The sequence below is a fragment of the Polyergus mexicanus genome, unplaced genomic scaffold (genome assembly GCF_030449975.1).
Source record: "Polyergus mexicanus isolate NDT 795.1 unplaced genomic scaffold, iyPolMexi1.0 SCAF_8, whole genome shotgun sequence".
NCBI classification, from domain to species: domain Eukaryota; kingdom Metazoa; phylum Arthropoda; class Insecta; order Hymenoptera; family Formicidae; genus Polyergus; species Polyergus mexicanus.
The window spans coordinates 5,273,564-5,291,985 of NW_027223328.1; the positions used below are offsets into that span (position 1 = coordinate 5,273,564).

General features: G+C 37.4%; 5 protein-coding genes across 5 annotated transcripts; 3 read left to right on the plus strand and 2 right to left on the minus strand.

The window, feature by feature from the left end:
- Positions 1–599: 599 nt before the first annotated feature.
- LOC138935813 (uncharacterized) lies at positions 600–3,884 on the plus strand. Its single transcript, XM_070300643.1, has 3 exons — positions 600–2,564; positions 2,699–2,937; positions 3,053–3,884. Exon 1 carries the CDS (start codon positions 600–602, stop codon positions 1,869–1,871), a length of 1,272 nt encoding a protein of 423 aa, XP_070156744.1. The 3' UTR covers positions 1,872–2,564; positions 2,699–2,937; positions 3,053–3,884.
- LOC138935665 (uncharacterized) lies at positions 1,330–3,486 on the minus strand. The gene is made up of 5 exons (XM_070300411.1): positions 3,023–3,486; positions 2,873–2,911; positions 2,643–2,787; positions 2,058–2,311; positions 1,330–1,749 (listed from the first exon to the last, which is right to left on the minus strand). The coding sequence occupies exons 1-4, from the start codon at positions 3,409–3,411 to the stop codon at positions 2,084–2,086; spliced, it is 801 nt and encodes a 266-aa protein (XP_070156512.1). The 5' UTR covers positions 3,412–3,486; the 3' UTR covers positions 1,330–1,749; positions 2,058–2,083.
- On the minus strand, positions 3,450–7,788 carry LOC138935664 (uncharacterized). The gene is given in 4 exon segments (XM_070300410.1): positions 3,450–3,864; positions 5,537–5,666; positions 5,669–5,847; positions 5,849–7,788. Coding segments are annotated over 4 exon segments (2,532 nt in total). The 5' UTR covers positions 7,657–7,788.
- Positions 7,789–14,863: 7,075 nt separating this feature from the next.
- LOC138935814 (uncharacterized) lies at positions 14,864–17,504 on the plus strand. Its single transcript, XM_070300644.1, has 2 exons — positions 14,864–15,946; positions 16,902–17,504. Exons 1-2 carry the CDS (start codon positions 14,864–14,866, stop codon positions 17,502–17,504), a joined length of 1,686 nt encoding a protein of 561 aa, XP_070156745.1.
- Positions 17,505–17,702: 198 nt separating this feature from the next.
- LOC138935815 (uncharacterized) lies at positions 17,703–18,176 on the plus strand. Its single transcript, XM_070300646.1, has one exon. The coding sequence runs from the start codon at positions 17,703–17,705 to the stop codon at positions 18,174–18,176; it is 474 nt and encodes a 157-aa protein (XP_070156747.1).
- Positions 18,177–18,422: the final 246 nt, after the last annotated feature.

Consider the following 18,422-nt stretch of genomic DNA (forward strand, 5'->3'; position numbering starts at 1 on the left):
AAGGCTCTATATTGAGCCCTCTACTATTCAATTTATATGTAGCTCTTTCATACACAATGTTGCCGGATGAAGTAGAGATACTCTATTATGCAGACGACATTGCAATTTATTGCTCTAACCGACAATTGGAAGTTATCAATAATCAACTCAATACTGCACTTGACAACTTAGTTCAATATTTCAGCTGCTTGGGACTTGAGATCTCTCCCTCGAAGTCCAACTATATGATCTTTTCCACTCTTAAACCCCGTAATCTCCGCATTTTGCTAAACAGATGTAAATTCACTCTAAAGGTTGGTAATGGAAATATTCCATATTCCATGGCTACTAGATTCCTGGGGGTGGTTTTGGACCCGGAGCTCAACTGGAGGGCTCATATCAATTATGTGAAAAACCGTATCATACCAAGAATTAATATTCTGAAAGCAATTTCAGGCATCCGATGGGGCGCACATCCTTCGAATTTAATTACCATTTACAAAGGATATATAAGACCGCTATTAGATTGGAGCTGTCAGGCCTTCGCTCCTTTGGAAGAGCTGCCATATGTAAAGGCGAATCATTTGCAATAAGCGGCTCTCCGTGCGGTCACAGGACTAATGATAACCACCCCAACTAACGTCTTGCTGGATATCAACGGCGAATACCCTTTGAATTCGCGCTGGTTCGATCTCACTTTGAAATACCTCTCAAGGGTTATGTCTCGACAATCGCATCCCTTGAATTTGACGATCTCTGAGTTCTTAACTCGACCTGAAAACGAAAGAGAAAATGTTTGCAACTTGGTTGATGTCTATCTTGCGCATACTAATCTTTTTGAACAAATTATGCACTTCCGACTCCCTGGTTACCTGGAGTTCCCGTATGAGTACAGACACCTCGATCCTATAATCAATACTGACCTGGGATTCCAGATTGGAGGCACCGATACGACGGATGTCAATGACATCTTCAACCGTCTCTCGGCTCCTTTCGATTTTGACGTGACATATTACACCGATGGCTCTCGCGAGGAATCCGGCAATGCGACTGGTTACGCTGTGTTCTCTCCGGAGCTCGGCTATGAATATAAAGAGAGAATCAATAATTATAATACCATCTTTGAGGCTGAAGCTTTGGCAATACAGCATGCAATTGACTCCATACTCAATAATAAAATAAAAAAGTCGGCTATTTTCTCCGACTCCTTGAGCGTGTTGTCTGGTCTCGCGAATCCGGCAACAACAAATAAATCGCATCAAAGAGTCTTCCAGATCAGGGGCTCTCTCTTTGAATGCACTAAGCAATCATTGGAAATCCACATTATCTGGATACCTAGTCACAGGGGAATATACGGTAATGAGAGGGCTGATACTTTGGCCAAGGAATCTCTGCATCTCCCCGATCCTCTTCTCTTGAGTAAGTGTCACTACACCAACCTTTACTCTAGATTCAAATCCCTTTCAAAAGACAGAGCCATTCGAGTTATCCAAGCGGAGAGTTTTATTAAAGGAACTAAATACTTCGCACATAAGCCTGACATTCTTTCGCCTCCTTGGTACACTAATAGAAAGATCAAAGAGATACTTCCCAGATCAGTAATCACACTTGTATCAAGACTTAGATCTAATCACACTGCAACTATGGGTCATCTTTGGAGAAAGAATATCACTGATTCTTCGGAATGTCAATGCGGGCACTCTTTTCAAGACCTGAATCACACTTTCTTTGGCTGCCGTGACACATCTGACAGCTCTAATCTGCTCATTTCTGGACTAAAAAAGATCGATCCCAACATTACACTAGATGTACAGACACTAGCTTTCACTAGCGACACTAGAGTGCATCATCTCTTGCACAATTTCGTCAGGAGAAACAACATTTCAATTTGACCAATTAACTTACAGCAACGTCTAGCTGATGGTGTATGGACGAATCCGATTGAAGGTCCTTTAGCCAATAAGAAGAAGAAGAAGAAGAAGAAACGCGGCCTAGGGAAGTCTGTCCAATCGGGACACGCATACACAACACGTATACACACATAACCGATGTCATTTTAATAATATCTATTAACTAACCTGTATAAATAAAGTGCAAAGTACTTTCAATCCTCATCATTTGTGGTTTCTTGCTCAACGGTATTCGTACTTTCTTGTGGCCGCTCATCGTTCCATAAGTTGTGGTTAATCCTTCTCTCGCAATTGTTTGACCGCGTGCGTCGATCTCGCATTCTGTGCCTCAATCTTTCTTTTACCGTCCGAAGAGCTTCCCGAAATTGCAATTGAAATTCCGACCGAGTCGGTTTCTCGAAATGCCAGTTAGAACACAACCTCTGAAAAAAGAACGCAACATATTATTGTTAGAGGGACACGCAATAATGATTATAACAGTTACATGGAAAGAATGGAAAAGATTGTACCATAAATAGCCACAGTGAGGCGAGCATTATACAAGGATCGTCCTTCCTCGCGCCACTAAGTGAATGAAGGTGTTAAGGAATCTTTTATAGCTTCCTTAAAACACAGATTTATAGCTTCTTTCAAATTGAAGCCGCCGATATAACTTAAATAATTGACCTAAACAAAGTAAGTAAAAATTATAAATAAAAATATATATATTATATAAAAATTATAAAGAGCATACACCTTTTTCGTTTTACTTACGACGTCAGAATAACCTTCCTCGTCGATTCTTTCAAATATATCCATTTCTGTTAAAGATGATATCGGGAGGATAGCTGGCTTATGTGATGGATTATGGCGATGCTGCACGCATTTCAATAATTTTTCCAGCAAAGTATTCATTCTCCTACAAAAGATAAATCAATATTACATAGATGTCGTAACAGAGATGTCACATGTATTAATAAATACGATACATATTAGATACTTACTTCAGCTCTGCTTCCACACGTATACAGCTGTGCGCTCTTCTGCAAAGATTAAATAACATTTACAGGTAAATATTATTCTAATATTTATTATTATATTTTTATTTAATTTACAATGATTTATTTTATACAAATAAATATATTTGAATTTACCCATTATCTATTGTTTCTGGATGTGTTAAGGTACGCTGACCATGAGCCGATCCTTGATGAACTTGTCTGCGTTGATGTACAGTGTTGCCCTGAGGAGACAATGTTCCCGTATTGTCCTGAAACTCGAATAATGTATCATTAGTGTAAATTGTTTTCCCAGTTTCTATGTCTGATGTATATGTATTATTGTGTGTAGAAGGATATGTGTGTAATGTATGTGATGCCTGCGATACATTAGCGACACAAGTGTTTTGAGATGTACGTGAATATGTTTTAATTGTGTGCGGTTGAAGGTCTGTGTGTGCTGGACTGTTTGCGTTGCATGATTGAATGCTTGTGTGCGGTCCAATGTCTGTATGTGTTTGACTATTTGTATTATATGCTTGCATGCTTGTGTGTGGTTGAAGGTCTATGTATGTTTGATTATTTATATCATATGCTTTAATGTTTGTGTGTGATGAATATCTGTGTGTGCTTGATTGTTTATGCCATATGTTTCAATATTTGTATGTGCTTGACTATTTATTCTGTTGTATACTTGAATATTTTTTTGTGGTTGTATGACTGTATGTGACTCAACGTTTGTATGGGATTCATTTGATTGTTTTGGAATGTATGCGCGTGTGTACGATGTTTGGTTTTGTATAAGTGTATGTGATGGAGAAAAAAAATAATTTATTGTATTATCCATGTTTTGCCCAATCCTCCTCAAATCATCGATATCCTTATCAATATCTCCGGCAATCGATGCGGTATTTCTTCGTTTCGGACTTTCGTCCGAAGAAGTCGTCTGATAGCGCAATGGTTTTGAAATATTACGCTTCGGTCTCATCTGTAAATCCCTGTAAATTAAAATACATATTAGTAAATGATACATTTTATATAATATGTAACATATATTTTATATTTATTATAGTCAGATGTAAAAAAGATTTTCAATGAATTTATGTAAAATGATTTTCATAATAAATTTAAGTATTTGTTAATTATTGACTTTAATTATTTAAAAAACAAGCAATATTACAATATCCATGATTATTTTATTCTCTCCAAAAATAGCTTATAAATGTAGTTTATTATATTTCACAATATACAGGGTGGTCCTCGTAACGGTCGCCACGATTTTTAAGGCACTTACAATAATCTGACATAAAAAAGTTTCAAACAAAAGTTGTGTGGCTTCATGGAGGCCAAAAGATGGTGACAATTATTTGACCTTGTAGAATCATTTGAAGGTCATGTAAAGGTCAACTTTAAAATCTTAAATAGAAACCCCCCTTTTTTTATTTAGTATTCTTGTAGCTGACATCAAGAGTTTTCCAAAACACTATAACAAAGTATTTTTTTATTAAGTACTTTTTGAGTTATTTTAATTTTAATCTGACATTTTGATATAAAAAATAAAATATTTCGTAAAATATTCAGTTTTCGATAATTTTACCGTAATACTTCTATGTACAGAATAATAAGACAAATTAATTAGTGCCAAAAAAACAAATAATTGTTTTAAAAAATACATTGTAAATAATTTTCTTAAAAACAATTTTTTTTTATACTAATTGATTTGTCTCATTATTCTGTACATAGAAGTATTATGGTAAAATTATCAAAAACTAAATATTTTACGAGATATTTAATTTTTTATATCAAAATATGTCAGACTAAATTATAAAATAACTCAAAAAGTACTTAATAAAAAAATACTTTGTTATAGTGTTTTGGAAAGCTCTCGATGTCAGCTACAAGAATACTAAATAAAAAATGGGGGTTTCTATTTAAGATTTTAAAATTGACCTTCACATGACCTTCAAATGATTTTCCAAGGTAAAATCATTGTCACCATCTTATGGCCCCCTTGAAGCCACACAACTTTTGTTTGAAACTTTTTTATGTCAGATTATTGTAAGTGCCTTAAAAATCGTGGCGACTGTTACGAGGACCACCCTGTATATCAATATCGGCAATATATATATATTTTAAAACTTAATAGAATAGCAATATTTTATGCAATAAATCTTACCGTTTCACATAACATTGACTTTTTTCTTCAAATTAATATTTATATATTTTTGTTTAAAATGAACCTACAATCTATCTACAAAATGCTTTTTAGTGTCAAGTGCAATTCAATCAAGAATGGATTATCAAAAAATGTTACAATATATTTAAAGAGGAGAAATTCGAACATCAAAGTGAGTTATTAAGCAAATTATCGCGAGGAACATAGAATATAGATAGATACAATACAAGGAGATAGATACAATATGTATTATCTATAAAAAACAAAGCAAGTATAAGAAAGTATAAGAAAAAGGCAAAATATAAATATAACACAATAAATATTACAGCATCTCGTACGATTTCTCGCCACTTTTTGATAAGACCATGTAAAAGCGACAAAGTTAGAAAGCAAAAGAGAAAAATATGGAAAACAGATGCAAAAAAAGAGAATACGTGTTCTGCCAATTCCTATAAAAATAAAAATAAACAGTTTACAGCATAGATACATCTTACATCTTCTCGCTGTGTATAATAACAGCGACAATATATTGTAACGTTTCCAAATTATTTGCTTCGTCATTGTCGCTATCGTCCATTGATGTGCTGTTGGAAAAAGGCATCCTGTAACATTTTGCATGGACTGATCTGGATGAACATAAAAAATTTCGCTGTTTAAGGTAGCACACTTATATATTTGAAAAACAGAGGATACCATGCCAATATCGTAAAAATCATGAATCTCTAAAAATTTTTTAACACCCAAACAAAAGGAGTTATTATCCACGATAATGTTAAAGACGATACAAATCGATCCATCACGTAAGACAATTGTCACGTACATCTATACCTAATGATATGTTATTAAATTTAATTTTACGATATTGAAGACAATTACTATCATTATTATATGGTATAGATACACGAATAGACGAATGAACATCTTGATTATTGCTTGTTCCATGAACTTTTATCTCTGCCATTCTATTAAAAAACTGTTGGAGAGGTACACCCGGTTTTCTACAATATTTCCTGAAAATTGATATGTTATTTTCATAAGGAAATGCAAAAAATGAATCTAAATAACCAAAACGTCTCACATCGCTGATAAAATGAAGAAGACCGTGGACATTATAAGTATTAAATGTTGGACCATACAGACTTTCCCTTCTATAAATAAATTTTTGCAGCGCAAGTTCTGCAAAGCTTAAGTGTTGTCTTGGCGATGAATTGGAGACCATGACTCTTATTGCTGCGTGTAAGAATAAAAAATGCTTGTACAATCGTTCGTCTAGTACATTGTACGTTACAACTAGGCCTGTATAAAGTAGAAATCGACGAAATTCTGTTGCTTTATACTTGGAACATATATCGAGAGATCTGGGACGTCTTGCAAAATCCGATGGACAATATTCTTTAAGATTATTCAATCTTGTACACATAATATGGATGGATCTTCCTGACAACTTTGATAGACGTGAATATTTTCCGTATATCCATGCAGACAAGAGTTTTTTCATTACACCCAAGCATACAAGGTGCATGTATTCAAAAGGAACTTGCGAAACCATACCTATTGGAAGCATTGATAATGGGCTTCTGCCCTTTTTGTGATGATCCTCGTCTAAACATCTGATATATTCTTCATCTATGCGAAGAGGATGATTAGTGCCATCGAAAACATAACGACCTTCATGACGTATCCTAGAAACTTTACACTTGGAACAAGACTGGCAGGACACATGAATACGATGATTCAGAATAAAAGCTCGAGCTGGTGCGTCAGCTATGAAACATCTTAATCTTATTGGTATCTTATTACCATGAAAATTAATACCTCCACTACACATGATCTTTCTAATATCCATAATGAATTTTTTCAGGAAAATATTGGAATCGCATGGCTTATGCGCACCTTTATAAATTCCAACTACTATAGGCCTTGCATATTGTATATTTGCAATTCTACATTGAATGGGCCAGATCTGAATGCTACCTGACTTATCTAAACTACATTCGTCTATATTGAAATCTAGTTCCAATTGATTAACAATAGATGCGATGGAAATATATGAAAGATATTTAATAATTCCTGCTTCCACATCAAAATGAATATATTCTCCTGGTTCTACACGAGACACGACAGCACATGTACGTGGTGTATCAAGAAGCGTTCTAACATCTTTCGATAATTTATTAAAACAGGGATGTGTTCGAAGAAGAGATAATATACTATTACCTTGCATATGCGTTATATTATTATTTACGAAGCAAGACGCTAAACGTTTACGGAAAGATGATTCCATAGAAGTAATTTTAAAGGATGATGAAACTATATCACTGGCATCAGAGACAGAAGAAGAAACCCCATTATCTTCTACATTAATATCACGCCTGTAATTGCAAGTATCATTTATAATATCTGAAAAAGAGCTATAACATTCAGTAATTGATGGACCAGGAGCATCTTGAATGTCACGATCATTATTGGACTCTGTAATGGCAATTTTGCATTTTAAACGATATTGTAAGCGTAAATTTTGTCTAATTTCGTACATAATTCTACTTCGTTGCCTTATGGATAACCTGTACAACGATTTTCGCGACATAGTTGATTTTAATTTTGTTGTTTTCATATTTACGTGTTTTCTCGACGATATTGCTGCAAGCGACGTAATCTCTGCTGAATATCCTACAATATCACACTCTAATCTTCTCAATATTCTTCGTTCACTATCGTTCGTTGCTACACACTGTACACCACTTACTACTGCAACGACTGAACTAAGAATGATCGAGACTCACATCCTGCATAATAACGGTAAGACTACGACCAATCACGAACTCGAACATCATGGCGCAGCCTATCCGAGAATATCTTTTTGGCGGGATCGAAAACGTATGGCGGACATGATACCGCCAAAATGATTTTCGGGTAAGCTGCGCCATGTTGCTCCAGTGTTGCTTCGTAAGCGCCAATTATGATACATTTTGTATATAATTTCTCAATCTTTTTCAGGTTTTTCGCTTTTTTTTTCTTCAACGAGCGAATATACATCCATCTCATTTCAAGATCTCAGACAGCACATAATATTTATATATATGATAAATATTTATAAATATTTTTTACTATTTCTTTTTTGAAATATTATATAAATAATATTTTATACATATTTTGTATACGTATTAAAGAAGAGATACGTATAAAAGAAGAAATCATAAAAACTTTATTCGATATATTTTTTATTTAAATATAGGTTAAATATTTTATATAATATTTATATAGTAAGGAAAAAAAATATTTATAGTAATTATTTTGTAAATATTTATCAATATTTTTATAATAATTTTTATGATATTAATGATAAATTTTTATGATCTGTTAAATCTAAGATCACAAAATATTTATAAAATATTCAAATAATTATTGTAAATATTTTGTACTTATTCTACTTATTATATTGACGTATAATTCGATTTATTTGTAAATACTATAATGTACGAAGAGATAAAAAATGCGCGATATATTTTAACATTTTATTGCGACGTATTCTTAATTACATTTTATATAATAAAATGTATTATAATATATTATATATATATATATATATATATATATATATATATATATATACTATATATTTTTTATAATATATATTATATTTATTTTATATATTTATTTTACATTTTACTTTATTTTTTGTATATATATTTAATCCGTTTTAATAATAAACGCAAAATTTATATTAGTTATTGTAAATTAATAATATAAATATTAATAACTTTTATATTACGCATATAAAAATATTGTATTAAATAAAATGTCTTTGACATGTGCATATGCGGGTGATTTCTTAGTACGTAATTCATATTCTAATTTATTTGTATTTGCCTTCGTTTATATCCACATTTAATAATCCACAATGTATACGTTATATAATTCACAGATGCTGAAGAAGGTTCGAAATATTGAACCGAAACGTTCATTTGAATAAAAAAAGTAAAAAAAGCAATCATTCAGAAAATTCGCGCATTACCTACCGCGTCAGGCTCATAATTGGTCAGTTTTTCCTATATTATGTATATTTATTATTAGAGCCTTCTATTATATAGTATAAATAAAATTAGATTTCTTATAAATAATCTCTGTTATCTCAAGAAAAAAGTATATAAATAACTTTAAAAAATTATATCGGTATACGTCAAATTTAAATGGCTTCGGAACGACAGTCTGTTCGGTTTTTGCTGACAATCTGCTGTCAGACTGCCCCGCGCAGATCTTGCTCGATTTCTGCCGCCGATCTGCTGTCAGATTGCGCACGCGCAGATCTTGCTCAATTTTTGCCGTCAATTTGACGTCAAATCATGTCAGCAAGCTTTGCTCGGTTTTTGCCGTTAATTTGCTGTCTGGTTATGTCAGCAAGTTTTGCTCGGGTTTTGCCGGCAATCTGCCTGATTAATCGGTAATAACAACTCTTGTACCAAATTTGTAGCCTTTCTGCTGACAATAATTTGTAGCAAGCACTTGGCGAAATCTGTTAGAGCAGACGTGGCTGACTGGATATCTCTACCTAAAATAGCAGAAGTTATCATTATATTCTCTGGCACTACATAAATGACAATGTTATCCCGTTTAACGCCATTAAATGTTACATTAACAAAAATTTTACCCTTAATTATCGGCTTTGAATTGTTAATTCCACAAAAATGTTCGATTGAATTGTCTATAGTTTCTATTACCTCATTATTTACAAATCGCTCCTTAATAATACTTATTGCACTTCCTGTATCCAGTAACGTGTCTAAACAGAAAATTCGACGCAAATTGGAGTCCTTTATTTCAAATGTGACGATTTTGCGAAACTCATCCTCATTCAGTGCATCTCTATAGATGTTATTAACTTCAGATGTTTCCTTCATATTGTTAGGGCAAATTTTCGAAAAATGTCCTACTTCTCCACATCGGAAGCATGTTCCTTTTTCTTTCTTGGGTTCTCTGCAAACCTTTGACGAATGTCCTAATCTATTGCAATTGTAACAGCGAATTCTTCTCCCCTGTTGCGTATTGTTATCCAGAGGCTTCTCAAATTTGTTACTTGAGCCTGATTGGTTATTCAGCTTTTCACCAGACTTTTCTCCTAAATGTGCTTCACGTTTCGAACCGCTTTTGATATCCTGGATACTGATCTTCCTAAAAGCTTCCAGCAATGCTAATACTGAATTAAAGCTTTGTAATCGAGCTTGATTTCTTAAAGTTATATCAGTTATACCATCTATTACGTGGTCCAACATATCTTCTTCGTCAATTGGCACTTGATTTCCTAGAATCAACTTGTCATAATAATATTCGTTAAAAGTTTCATCTAAACGCCAGGTTTTACGCTCGAATTTTCTCCTGCGTTCTAATTTACTTGGACGGTGATCAAAGGCTATCTGCATTTCCTGTAACAACTGATTCAGATTTATTTCGATATAATCTGATTTGGAATGAAACCATTGCATGGCTTTCCCTTTCAGTTTAGAGCTAATAAGTATTTTTGCCATATTATCGTCAAGCTCATACGTTCGACAAAGCAGACGAACCTGTTTTTCCCATTCAGAGAAATAAGAATCTATTTCATTAAATTCTCTTAATAGCTCACCTATGGCTTTGACATTAACATTTGGTTTCATGCTCACCGAACTGTTGCTGTATCGAGGCGAGTTCCTCAGTATTTCTGTCTCTCGTCGAGCCAAAGCTAACTCTCTCTCCATTAATTTCTTCTCACGACGCATAAATTCGACTTCTTTAAGCAGCCAGTCATGTGTTGGTTGCTGTTCCTCAACAACTCTGTCTCCGTCCTGTTGTTCTTCTGCACCTCCAACAGCTCCTTCCTCAAAGTATTCCTCTCGCATATAGTCCGAATCATAATCATCCTGCTCGTTTATCCAATTTCCAGAGGGATCGGCATCCATTAACCTCGCTATAAGCTCGACCTTTGCACCGTTTGTCGCGAGCTTTCGCTTCCTCAGCTTCGCTTTCAATTCAGCAACTGTAAACTTTGTAAGGTCTTGAGACGGCATTGTTTAATTGAATTAAATAGCAACAGTCCGACAATCACAAATTTTCGATATAAAATCTTTCAGCAAGCAATGCTTCTCGTGATTTGTCTGGCGATTACGCGATTGTTCCGATATTTTACAAACAATTCTGAATCTTATCACTGTAATGAGACTCGATATGGTTGGTAACGAATGTTCTAGAAAGAGCTCAATAGATTTTACGTTACTATCGTCTCTATCGTGGCAGGCAATCTCTACCATCGATCACAAAACTCTACGCACTGTAATTTTAAATGTCTCCTACGCTTCTCTCTAGTCGTACATGTACTCTATATCCGTCTATATGTATAAAGCGCGACGTATCAACACCATTACACATTGACGAAATACACAATCTTTCCCTTTTTTTTTATACGATCCTCACGATCACTAATCTTGTGATTCGTAGTATTTCACTCAAATCCCAGTTCGAATTCTTGGACAGTAATCCCACTTCTGATTTGTAAGGAGATGAAGCGGTCAAGGCGTGTTTTTTTAAAATGATTTTTAAAGAATTTATTGGGAATTCACACCACGTTACACATCGCGTGCGTCTCTCTCTCTCTCTCTTTTTTTAAACTGTCCACTTCTTTTTCCCTGCCTCCTTGTGTTCTACTTGATTAATCACACGTGACGTCACAGCGCCTTAACATAAATTAAGCTAGACGAAACTGTTACATTGGCGTATTTTTTTTTTACCTTTGTGAGAATTTTTTTAGGTGATCTCATTGCTTTTTGTAAAAATTTATATTTTTTCTGCAAAAAATGTACAAGGAAAAACTTTTTTAAAGTTATTTTATAGGGATAGATATTAAACTTTTTTTTGCGTACATGTTGGGATTTTTTTATATACGTGGCGTATTTTTTTTTACCTTTGTGAGGTTTTTTTAAAGTGATATATGTATACTGACGAACGGATTAATAAATTAAAGCGATTAAAATTTTGTTCCAATAAAATCCACTTTGAGAATAATAAATACTATGTATACAGGGTGTTTCAGAACAATCTTCCATCCTTAAAATGACGTATTCCTGATACGATTATAAGACGATTTTTCCTTTACCAAAATTTGAATTGAAGCGTAATTTTTGAGTTATAAGCAAAAATAGTTAGCAAATCACGCGTCGAGTACAGAAGGCAGCCAGGAGCGGCGCAACGCGCCGCAGCTGACCGTCCGATGCGTGATTACCACCGCATGAGTCGCTAACTATTTTACCTTATAACATAAAATTATGCTTTAAATAAAATTTTGGTAAAGAAGAAAATGTCTTAGAATTACGTCAGGAATATGTATTTAAAATAACGTCACTTTAGCGAAAGTTATTCCGGATCGCCGCTCGTCGGATGCTGCAAATTTTGGTAAAGGAAAAATCGTCTTAGAATCATATCAGGAATACGTCATTTTAAGCATGGAAGGTTGTTCTGAAACACCCTGTATATATACTTTGGCTTTCTTTGCATACATATAATTAATATTATAATAGCATGTTGTACAATTGCGAGGTATATATGTAATGTGAAGTATATGTATATTCACTATATAGGTTTCTCTTTTTTTATAAAATATAATTATAGATAGAATATTTAAATAAAAATTTAATATATATAAGTAGTGATACTGGGCCGGTTCTAACTATGGTCCTCTGAGGGGGGGGGCGAGGGGAAACCGGGGGGGTGACGTCACGGGGAGGGGGGGTATGATGTCACGGAGGGTATGACGTCACGGGGAGGGGTATGACGTCACGGGGAGGGGTATGACGTCACGGGGGGGTGGCTACGGCGGAACGGTATGCGCGGGGTCCGCGGAGAGGCGGAAGGGGACCGCGGCGGAACGGTAGGCGCGTGGGCGCGGAGAGGGGGAGGGGGATCGCGCGAAACCGATTGGCGAGGGGTCCGTGGGGAAGAGGAAACGCGAAGGTACGATGCCGCGAGTAGGTGTTAGAGAGATAGCGCGAGGCGTCCGCAATGTGTAAGAGAAGGATAGCGCTAATGATATTCTATGGGCGTGGGAGAAGGATAGCGCGAGACGTCCATATGAGCGTAAGACAAGGATAGCGTTTGCATGCACGTGGGAAAAGGATGGCGCGAGGCGTTCGCAATGTGTGGGAGAGGGATAGCGCGAGGTGTTCGCAATATGTGGGAGAGGGATAGCGCGAGGCATTCGCAAGGCGGTGCGAGAGGGATAGCGTCCGCATGCACTTGAAAGAGAGATAGCGTCCGCAAGTTAAATTTTGCAGACTGTGCATATCTATTACACCGTTTTTATTCATGCATAAAGAATGGGATAAATAATTAAATTCACAGATAATTAGTAAAATAACTTATTTATTACAAGCCTCGTGAAAAATATCATTTACAGCACATGTCAATAACTCGCAATCTATGAGCGATTCGCTGTTAAACATATCACTTTCATGTATAGTTTTTGTAGCGTCGCATACATTAGCGATATTATTCTGTTGTAAAATAGTTACAAATTGTTTGAATTTTTCATTTACAATATGCGTATTTTCGCATAATTAGTAATACATATGATCTATACATTTTTCAAAATCGAAGAAATAGAATAGAGTTGGCGGTTTCATATATAAAGAATTATTTGATAATCCAATTTTTATAATATTCGAATCAGATATTTTAACCACTTCGAATGTCAAATCTCGAATCCGCAATGGGATTTCAATCGATTGTAGAAGCCGTTCAATATCCGCACGTTTCTGCATTAGCGATTTCCAAGTTTCAAAGGGCAATATTATTTGATTGCCCCGATTATCCTGAGAACCAATTCCACGCAAGATACAGCTCCAACGTTTATTCCAATGTCCAAATATTTGTACGACGTCGGAGTTAGGCGTATCGTCTTCCGAGTATACGAACCGCGCGACGAGACTCGGATCAAATGCTAGGGAGTAAAAACAATATTATTTATATAAATATTTAAAAAGTATAAAAATATTTAAAAAGTATAAAAATATTTAAAAAGTATAAAAATATTTAAAAAGTATAAAAATTCTTCAAGTTAATTAAAACTTACTTGTTACATTTCTTCTTCATACACGGTGAAGTTTCATCAGCATCTTGAATCGGAACGTAATAATTCATGCGGCTTCCTTCAGTGGGATACATTTTTATATGAACCTTTCACACAAATGGTCGATGCAATACTGAACGTATTGAACATATTTAAAATATATATTAGCGTTTCAAAATTGCAATGTGGTGGAGATTATTGATGACGCAATATTTTTTTTCAATTTTTCCATTCAAGCGCCGACATACGGCTGCTTTGCGATGACATCATCACCAGGTGTGAGATTTAGCCGAATGCACAAAAATGCAACGTAATATAAAATTTTCAAGTGCCGATGTGCGGCTGCTTCGCGATGACAACGCCTATAGATATCAGATTTCAAACGCGCGTGTCAAAACATGACAAAATCCTAAAATATAAGGATAATCCTCATGATTAAATTGCACTAACATTGGACAGCTGCATGTAATTTGAAACTTTTGCGATACACCTGGGATTTGACATCATCTCTAGACGACAAAATGCAATAATCGACATTAGCTAAAATGTACTTGACAAATCGCGAAATAAAGATTTAGATAGATACACATGATGGAAAGAGACATCGAGATAGAATATAAAATCGAGGTAAAGAGGCACAGCCTGTCAGTATTTTCGCAAAGAGTTCCGAGACAAGAGCTGTTAATAAGAACATCGTGTTAGCAAAAATTTTTGGCATAAATTTAGAAAGATGGCAGAAAATAATGCCGAACGAAATCTACGCGAGCAATCTGCAAGGGTGAATTCAATAGAGGAGTACATTGCGTGGGAGCAACGATGCGACGAATATATCGAATCATTGGAAGAGCAAAGTCGAATCAAACGTCCACGATTATCGATTGGAATTCGACAATTGCTGATTGCCCGAAGACTCGAAGGATTGAAGCACTCGTTACGCACGCGTTTTGTACACATGGGTGCAGGACGCAGCATGCGGCAACACGGATTGATTTGGCGAGAGATCGATACGGCGTTCGAGAGCCGCATATTGACTGGTCCGGTTATAAATCATAATCACATCGAGCCTTGTCAATTTTTCGAGGATGCTAAAGACATTGTGCTCGAACACGTGCAAACCGTGCTGAAAAAACACTTTAATGTGAAAATTAATACAGTGTTCAATGGTGAATTTGTGACGGGTGATAAACGCGTAAATAAAAGTATCAATACGAGAAACTATGAACTCTTTCGCACATCCGATTTACGCGAATGGTACGAGCGGCGCGTTGTCGAGCCCACTCTAGCATCGCTCGAAGAATTTCAGGAACGCGATAGCGGGTGGGCATTATCGCGAATACTCGATTTCAATGTAAATATAAATAAATATAATCCATTGCGCGCGGGATGCCACATAAAATTACCGCGAGAAATAACGATGAAGAGAGCGGTAATCAACGTGCAATCTAATGACAATGCGTGTTTCGCGTGGTCTGTGGTCGCCGCTCTATATCCAGCCGAAAGAAACGCGGATCGGGAATCTTCGTACCCGCATTACACAACAGTGCTGAATCTCCAGGACATTGAGTTTCCAGTGACTGTGAACCAAATTAAAAAATTCGAACTTGCCAACGATATCTCAATCAATATATATAGTATCGAGGAAAAGAACATTATCCCGATACGTCTGAGTGAGCTAAAAAAAGACAAACACGTCAACCTGTTGTACATGGAAGACAACAACGTTGGACATTTCGCGTGGATCAAGAATCTATCCCGCCTCGTGAGCTCGCGATTGAGCAAAAAAGGACACAAGAAATATATCTGCGATCGGTACGTATATATTTAATAAATTATATTACAGAAATCTTTGAACAAAAATTAAAAATTATTTCTTTTACAGATGTTTGCACTACTTTGGCTCGAACGACAAGTTACAATCATATACGGTGGACTGTCGAGAGATGAACGAGTGCGCTATCCGATTACCGAGCGATAAGGACAAGTGGCTCACGTTCAACAACTATAATCGGAAGGAGCGGCTTCCTTTCGTCGTGTACACCGATCTGGAGTGCGTTTTAGAGAAGACGGAGGAAGAGAGAAACTACCAACATCATAAAGTATTTAGCATAGCATATTATGTACATTGTTCGTACGATAATTCGTTATCCGCGTATCATTCTCGTCGCGATATCGATTGCATATCATGGTTCGTCAAAGAACTAAAAAATTTAGCACTGCGTGTAAAAATTATTTTATCAGCTAATGTCTCCATGGTAAATTTAACATCTGATGAATGTGAAAATTTTCATAGCGCGACACAATGTCACATTTGCGAGAAACCATTCGTACAAGACGATACACGCGTACGCGATCATTGCCATCTGACCGGGCGATACAGAGGTCCCGCGCATTCAAATTGCAATTTAAATTATAAAGATTCTTTTTGCATTCCAATAGTTTTTCATAATTTATTCGGTTACGACGCGCACTTCATTATCAAGGTGTGACGGCTCGAGAAATCACCACAATTACGCACGAACGACCCGGTAGACGCGCGAACGAATTCTCACGCGCGGAGCACGTGAAACCCGCGCGCGAGCACCGCGCGAGCCACGAAGGCTTACCGTGAGGCGGCCACGAGCGGGAGTGGGCGCCAGCAAGTGAAATCCAGTGAGTGGGGCTTATAAGACGGCGCACGGCGAGAAGCCTTCAATTCGCAGCCCGCTCTGACTGCGGAGAGGACCTCCTGCCCGTCAGTCAGTTCGAGCTCACGAATTCTTTTGAATTAGCGACAGCCTACGCTGCCTCCTGTAGTACCACAGGACCTGAGTCTTCCTCGACCACAGCTGCCTCCCACTTCACCCGGGACTAGTCGGCAGCCCATCAGTGGGGGAGAAAAGACACCAGGACTTACAGGCAACCATACGTGTACGAGCTTCAGGGAGTGGACGCTACACCCGATAGAGCTGGCGCCTGTGGAATTCACCCGACCGCCACGCTTTTTCCTGAGTCAGTGGGACATCAGGGTACGGCGATACACATCACCGTCGACGCCGTGGAACCTGCCGCCACCGCTATTATCACCGCTAGCGGCCTCTCCACTTCACCATCGAGACAGTTGGACACAGTCGCAACCGGCAATACGAATCCATCGCGGTACTCAGTACCCCTCACGGGAAGTAGCGGACAGCGGTACTCAATCTGACAGTGACTGGGAGACCAACACCCAGGAAGCGGCTACGCAGACAGGGACGGACCGGGAAGAACCTGGCTATACGCACCCCAGGACTACACCAACTCTTCCATCCTCGCCCGAGCTACTGCGCATCGGTTCCTTCCACGTAACCAAAGCCGAGCCGCGTATCACTTGGCGGGAACGCACACCGCGTTAACCCGTAAACGGCCCTTTTCAGGGCCACCACAAACCAAATAACTGTAAATATACTATAAATACATTTTATCATTGACAATTAGAAAAGAAGTCTCGTGATTGACTTCACCTCTGTACGCTCGACCTATCCCTCGCGCCATCTTCTGAAGGCGAACACGCCTCTACGACACCCCACAACTGGTGACCACCGACGCGGAAGATGCCAAGGGATCCGGAGAAGACGAGCATCGTCGACGACGACAGCACGAGCGTCAACAAGATCGGCATAAGAGTACCACCATTCTGGCCGGAGGATGCGGAGCTATGGTTCGCGCAGCTGGAAGGAACATTCATCTCATGCGACATAACAGACGACGCAACGAGATACGCATACGTCCTCTCGAGGATAGAGCCGAAGCAAGCCAGGGAAATCAAAGACATCATCACCCAGCCGCCACTAAAACAGAAATACGAAGCGATAAAGAAGGCTTTAATTCAGAGACTCACGGCATCCCAGGACCAAAGAATCAAACAGCTCCTCGAACATGAAGAGCTGGGAGATAGAAAGCCCTCGCAGTTTCTCCGCCACCTCAAAACCCTGGCCGGCATAACGGTTTCGGACGAACTACTGCGGACATTATGGCTAGGTCGATTGCCAACGCAAATGCAGGCCATTTTAGCAATCAGGGCGTAAGACAAACTGGAAGACGTCGCAGAACAGGCCGATAGAATACATGAGATAGGCAATAGTCCAATGGAGGTAGCAACCATGCAAGGGGTAGTCACGCCAGCACGAACGACGTGGGAAACGCAAATAGACGCATTAAGAGATCAAGTTGCTGCCTTGACAACACAGGTCACAAAAATGACTAGGAAGTTCCAAAGAGAACAGCAAGGGAAACGACCACGAAGCCAATCGAGAGACCGACAACGTAGCAGG